The sequence below is a fragment of the Episyrphus balteatus genome, chromosome 2 (genome assembly GCF_945859705.1).
Source record: "Episyrphus balteatus chromosome 2, idEpiBalt1.1, whole genome shotgun sequence".
NCBI classification, from domain to species: Eukaryota; Metazoa; Arthropoda; class Insecta; order Diptera; family Syrphidae; genus Episyrphus; species Episyrphus balteatus.
The window spans coordinates 18643072-18649937 of NC_079135.1; the positions used below are offsets into that span (position 1 = coordinate 18643072).

At 32.6% G+C, this 6866-nt stretch overlaps 1 protein-coding gene across 1 annotated transcript; it reads left to right on the plus strand.

The window, feature by feature from the left end:
* Positions 1–488: 488 nt before the first annotated feature.
* Positions 489–1306, plus strand: LOC129908252 (cytoplasmic dynein 2 intermediate chain 1-like). Its single transcript, XM_055984629.1, has 3 exons — positions 489–641; positions 729–974; positions 1046–1306. The coding sequence occupies exons 1-3, from the start codon at positions 489–491 to the stop codon at positions 1304–1306; spliced, it is 660 nt and encodes a 219-aa protein (XP_055840604.1).
* The last annotated feature ends 5560 nt before the right edge of the window (positions 1307–6866 follow it).

The following is a 6866-nucleotide window of genomic DNA, read 5'->3' on the forward strand; positions in this document are numbered from 1 at the left end:
CATATTATAACGCTTCATGCAAAGACGCATCTTTGCTGCCGTTATTTGGTGTTCTTTGCCAATTTTGTGCTGAATTCAGAATTTTAATTTTTTTTTTCTTCTTTCTCTTCGCGGTTTCATGTGTGATAGGAAATGCATTTGGATGCATTGTTGATGATGTACGATGTAACTTAGACGAAAGTCTGTGATATAAATAATGAACTTAGATTTAACTTTAAGAAAGGTAAAAGTTTTAAAGGGTTTGTGGTTGCCATTTATTACAGAACTGTAAATCGTTTATTTGAATTTATCGACATTTTGTGTTCGCAAATGACTATACTCGCAGAAAGTCGTCGACGATTATGATCACAGACGACATTTATCGTAGACAACAGAATTGAAGAAAACAACAGGCGTTAAGAGTCGCAGAAAACAAGAGTCACAAACGACAAAAGTCGCAGATGATAAAAGTCACAAAGAGCAAGAATAACAGGTGACAAGAGTTGCAGATGACAAGATTTGAAAACGTTAAGAGTCCAAGACGCCAAGAATTGCAGACGACAAAGTCGCACCACAATAAGATTCGCGAAAGACAAATGATCACAAACGCAAAAGTCACAGACGATAAAAATTACAGACGACAAAAGTCACAAACTGCAAAAGTCGCAGATGACAAGAGTCCAAGATGACAAGAATTGCAGACGACAAAAGTCGCAAACAATAAGATTTGCAAAAGAAAATGATCACAGGCGACAAAAGTCATAGACGACAAAAGTTACAGACGACAAAAGTCACAGACGACAATAGTCGCAGATGACAAGAGTCCAAGACGACAAAAATCGCAGAAGATAAGAGTCGCAGATGAAAAGAGTTGCAGTCGACAAAAGCCGCAAACGACAAAAGTCGCAAATGAAAAGACGAAGGACGACAGCAATCCAAGAAAAGGAATCACAGAAGATAAAAGTCGCAGTCGACAAAAGTCACAAAAGAAAAAAGTCGGAAATATTTAGAGTCGCAGACGACAAAAGTCGCAAACAATAAGATTCGCAAAAGAAAATGATCACAGGCGACAAAAGTCATAGACGACAAAAGTTCCTTACGACAAAAGTCACAGACGACAATAGTCGCAGATGACAAGAGTCCAAGACGACAAGAATCGCAGAAGATAAGAATCGCAGATGAAAAGAGTCGCAGTCGACAAAAGCCGCAAACGACAAAAGTCGCAAATGAAAAGACGACGGACGACAGCAATCCAAGAAAAGGAATCACAGAAGATAAGATTCGCAGTCAACAAAAGTCACAAAAGAAAAAAGTCGGAGATAATTAGAGTCGCAGACGACAAAAGTCGCACAGATGAGAATTTTAAACAAAAAGTCCTCTTCAGATATATTTGCACTTATGGCAACCCTGTTTGCGGGTGTGGAAAGAGGTATAAAAAGATCTGTTCAATTTTTAATATATACTAATTTCTTACTGTTGAAACTCTTGATCCCACATAAAATTAAAAAAAAGGAAATTAACTGAATGAAATCGATCGAATGAAAAATCATTCTTTGCAAAAAAAAAAATCGTATACCGTTTATGATATTGCGCATAAATCGTTTGCCATTTAGTCAAATGGTTGTTAGGTTCTACTTAAAAAAAATTATCACGTAGTATTCAGAATTTGTTCTTTGGTAGCACAAAGCAAAATGATATTTGGAACTATATTCAGCGATATGGATGGGACTTTTCGTAACAACTATATTGGGTCACTTAGCTCTGCGGCAACATAGATATATGTAGAGTAGAAGAAAACCAAAGGTGTGGCTCAGTTGTCTGACTTATACGTCAATCATTTAGCAGATTCATTCATTTGTTGGCAGCGGCACGTTGTTTGGCATGCGAGATATGCCGTATATGCACAAAAGCTACTTCATTCTTTCCGACAAAAAAAAAAACAGACTTTGTCCAGTAAAATGCCAAATATAGAGAAGTTGAATCGATAATTTGATATAAAGAAAACAGTTTAGATTCCAATGTCATTTTTGTATGTCTTCTGTCAAAATAGGAATTCCTTAATGTCAGTTAGTTGCAAAACTGTTACCTATACTTTAAAAGTAATTTTCTAAAGAACTTTGTTAAAAGAATTTCTTACTTGGAATTAGTGTTTTCCAACTGTCACTCAAAGTGCGTCTCTTACGCCTTACTTAAGTGAAGACATTAGCATTGTAGGGCAAACTTTGTATGCGATATAAGTTTGGGTAATTCCGATTTGTACGGGGTACTAGTTCCCACACTTGACTTGAGTAAAAAATAGTTGATTGAAATAGTTGTTTTAGAAGATCGAAATATAAAGGATATATTATTTACTAACATGCACAGCAACGTTGTTAAATTGTTGTCTTTAATGTAAGGTTCAAACTACCTCCTTTGAATCCTAATTTGCATATCAGTTTTTTTTTTTTCTTTAACTATTTTTCTCAAGTTTTATTTTTATCCAAGATGAAGAATAGCCAAGCGCCAGTAGTAAATTATTTCTTTTACCCTCCTTTAACTCCCCACAGTTCCCACTAAGTCTTTATTTTTCATTCATAGAATTTATATGCATTCCTCATGCAAATGACCAAAACGTTGATAAATTGCCTTCTGAGTATCTAAATCTGGCGACCACCGTTTATATTCTTCGAATCGGTTTAAGCTATACTGTTTCCAAGTGAAATTGAATTTTGCACATAAACATTGTGACTTTGGATGCGGTTTCTTCTTGAATGAATATTTTTCTTGTTTGCAAAATTTCTAACTAAAGGGAGTGGAATACATTTTAAGGCGTTAAAGGTAAACGTACATGATAAGTCTGCTGTAAATAAAAAACAACATAATTTTAAGTTGTCGTCAGCTAATTTTTGCTTTCAGAACTGTGGGATAGTGTAGTTACCAAGCTACAATGTTTTTTATGACAATCGATCAATTCTAGTCTTGGTGGTTTTTGTTTTCAGAAAAAAAAAATATACAAAAATTACATGTAAGAAGACTTTATACCTGATTGGAATCACAAAATAATATACTCTAATATTCAAAACACACCAATGTCTGGAAGTCTGATGTTGCGAAAATATGCAGGCTTTGAAGAAAATGGGAAATTATTTAGTTCTTTTACATTTAACAGAATTTTTGGTGATTTCATTTTTATCGCTTATTAGTAACCAACTTTTTATAACAAATCTCACTTTAACTGAGACCTATTAAATAGTTATAACTTTAAATGAAAATTGGTTATAACTTTAAAGTTTTGAGATAAATCAATTTACTGATCAAGTTGCGCTCTCTTAAATTCTACTTTAAAGTGTAGATTCCATAGAAACTTTTGTAACATAAAATGAAAAGTTTATTTTGGCATTATCACAATTCTATTTCACAAAATAATACATGACGAATGCAAGTTTTATTTCGATTATAAATATTTTTATTTCACGTATTTTATTACTTTGGTGATTCCATCGTATAGGATTGCTCAATACAATAAAAAAAAAAAAATCTTTAAAAAATTTTTTCTTATCAATCGTCAAAAAATCACTTGAAAATGTCCAAGTCCAAATAAGAAATTTTGTCTGCCAAAAAACTGCACTGATATTTAAATTATAAAACTATTATGTCTTTCGATATAAGTACTTTTACTTGTAAACCGATTCGAAGAATATAAACGGTGGCGAGATTTAGATACTCAGAAGGCAATTCATCACCGTTTTGGTCATTTGCATAAGGAATGCATATATGTATAGTATATACATTCTATGAATGGAATATAAACTTTATGGGCAAGGAAGGGTCGGCGGGAAAAAAATAATTTACTACTGGCGCTTGGTTATTCTTCATCTTGTATAAAAATAAAACTTGAGAAAAATAGTTGAAGAAAAAATAATGTATGTAGGTAGGGGAAAGGTGCGGACAGTGCAAACAGTGTTCATAGTTCATAGTTCTTTTATTGTATAATTATACTCAGTAAGATACAAAATCTTATAAATTAGAGCAAATTTCAGTATCTAAATACTATTTTTACAAAATTTGTGCTTTGAGTTATAAGTGGAAAAATGTACATTATGTATTAAATAATTAATATTAAGATTATTTAAGTGTTATCAAAAGAAAAAAAAAAAAGCTAATAATTAAAATAATAAAAACATTCAAAAACTAGCGTCTTCCTCATCACCATCATAATCATCATCATCATCATCATCTTCTTCATCATCAACATCACCAAACAAGCACAGAGCTAGGAGAAGAGTTCTCTTAGCGTTTTTCCAAACATGGTCGGGCTGCTTATAATTTTAACAGAGCGAGGGAGGGAGTTCCATAAACGAATAGAATGCACATAAAACTGCCGTTCAGATACAAGGAATGTGTAACGTACTGGGATTATGTCGCATGATCTTTCAGAACGCGTAAAATTTATTTTATTATATAAGTATTCAGGCTGATGCGACTGTATGATATTGTGAAGCATGGTTAAGGTTCTTAACTTGAATAGATTATCAAGTGACATGCCATAGATAGATTTGGAAAAACTTGAGATGTGGTCGTATCTCCTAAGACCATAAACATAACGCGTAATACTGTTGAATGCAACGTTGAGTTTTCGCTTGTGTTCGGAGTCACAATTACTAAACACCTCGCAACAAAAAAGCAAAAGGGGTACTAATAAGGTTTTGGCCAATATTAGGCGTGTTTTTAAAGGCATTATGTGATGAGACGCCCAGAGTAATCGCAGACCTCCATAGACCTTACCTAGTGTTTGATTTATATGGGTGTTCCAACTTAGCGTTTTATTAAATGTAAGCCCAAGATTTTTTACAGAATCAACGAACTCGATAGCACAGTTGTTCAAATATATCTGAGGAAAATATGAAGTATCAATTATGGATCTAGAGATGACTAAGCATTTAGTTTTTTTCGGATTTAAGCAAAGATCGTTTTTGCGGGACCACATAACGATAGCATTCAAATCCTCATTGATTTCATGCACACCATTCTCAAGCATACCTAGTTGAAAACTGTTGTATAATTGAACGTCATCAGCATACATGTGTACAGAAGAGTTTAACGGGCATGAAGGAAGATCATTAATATACATAGAAAACAGCAAAGGGCCCAAAATAGAACCCTGAGGGACACCTCTCTGCAAGGGGAGAAAACTTGACATAACATTGTTGGCAAATACTGCCTGCGATCGACCGGTTAAGTAGGAGAGAATAAGCTTGACTGATGGAAACGAGAAATGGAATTGATCTTTAAGTTTTTCGCAAAGTATGAAACGGTTGACGGTATCAAATGCCTTTGAAAAATCAAGGAGCGTTAATATAGTCACTTTATCTTTATCTAATTGATTTCTGATATTTTCAACGACGTCAATTAAAGCTGTAGTACAGCTGTGCTTAGGGCGAAAGCCTGATTGATTTATACACATCAATTTGTTGTTCCAAAGAAAAGTTCTTATTTGTTGATTTATAATTTTCTCCAGAACTTTAGAAAGAAAAATTAATATTGCTATAAGTCTATATTCACCTGCCTCATGATTTTTTGGAATTGGTATTATCTTCGCTTGTTTCCAAACGGAGGGGAAAGTACTCGTCATTAAAATGTTATTAAATATGTAAGTTATGTATTTAACTACAAACGGAAGAATGGCTTTCAGAAAAACCGGATGGATGCCGTCGGTTCCAACGGAGTTAGACTTGAGTGAGACAATCCATTTTTCTCTTTTCGGAAAATAAGCACAGTAACGCTAGTTTGGGTCAAAACGTTTATTTCCCCGTCTGCGTCTTTTAATTTTGTCCCGACTTAATTAAAGCTGTCCATTTCCCTACACCGTAAAATATCACACAAAATCAGGTGAAAGTAGTTTTTGGAGTGTTATAAAAAGAGTGTATAACACAAAAAAATCTGGTTAGTGGAGAGAATTTTTTTTACATATGTATTATATTTATATGTTCTTTCATAAAAAAATATCATGTAATTAGAATTCCTTCTCGTTTTTTATAATTTAATATTTTTCCGAAAAATGACAAAAAGTAAACAATGAGACATAAGATTTTTAAAAAGCAAACAGTGAGACAAATAGTTTAAAAAAAAAATCTTTTATTTTAGAATGTTCAATATGATTTCGAAGTGTTTTTTCTTTCGTTTTTTTTTTTTTGGGCTTTTTGTTATTTTTATTTGAAAAAATGGGTTAAAGTAACATAAATTAATTATTATTTATATACTTGTCAATTACCTAATTATTTGACGTTTTCGTAAATTTTTTGTTTCACCTAAGAATGTCTCACTGATCGCACCCCTTGCAAACAGTGAGACGTTTTGACTTTTTCTACATTTAAGTCCAATGTGATGCTCTCATTCATTCTTTAACTACAAGTTTTTTTGCAACATTAAGATAAAATGTGTTTTAAACTGTCTTCAAAGTTTTGTTAAGCTATCTTGAAAACATTCTAAGATATACCAATTTAAAAAAAGGGTGTCTCACTGTCCGCACCTCTCCCCTACATGAAGGAAACCATTGAAAAAGAATGTTGAACAACAATATATAAATTGAAACAGAAATTGAATGGTTCCAGTATTGATTTTGATTTTTTTTTTGAAAATAAAGATGTTTTTTGTTGACTATGTTTTTGAAAAGAAAGTTTAAATAATCTAATAAGCTTTAAAACAAAATTTTTTTTTTATTTGGTACTCCGAAAAATCGATTGCTAGATACCTCTAGAATATACACACCAAATATGAACTCTTTATGTAAATGGGAAGGTCCTCCGCTTCGCAATTTTCCATTTTTACATCAAGCTTCTACAAAAAAAAATCATTTTTTTTTTTTTTTAATTTTCTTTTTAGCAAATTTCTTTACATATTCTTGTGGG

Excerpts from the sequence above, each read along its gene's own strand:
- LOC129908252 (XM_055984629.1), top strand. The coding sequence starts at position 489 with ATGACAAGATTTGAAAACGTTAAGAGTCCAAGACGCCAAGAATTGCAG. Across the intron at positions 642-728 it reads AAAAGTCACAAACTGCAAAA|GCGACAAAAGTCATAGACGA; the intron begins GTCGCAGATGAC and ends AAATGATCACAG. Across the intron at positions 975-1,045 it reads AAAAGTCACAAAAGAAAAAA|GCGACAAAAGTCATAGACGA; the intron begins GTCGGAAATATT and ends AAATGATCACAG.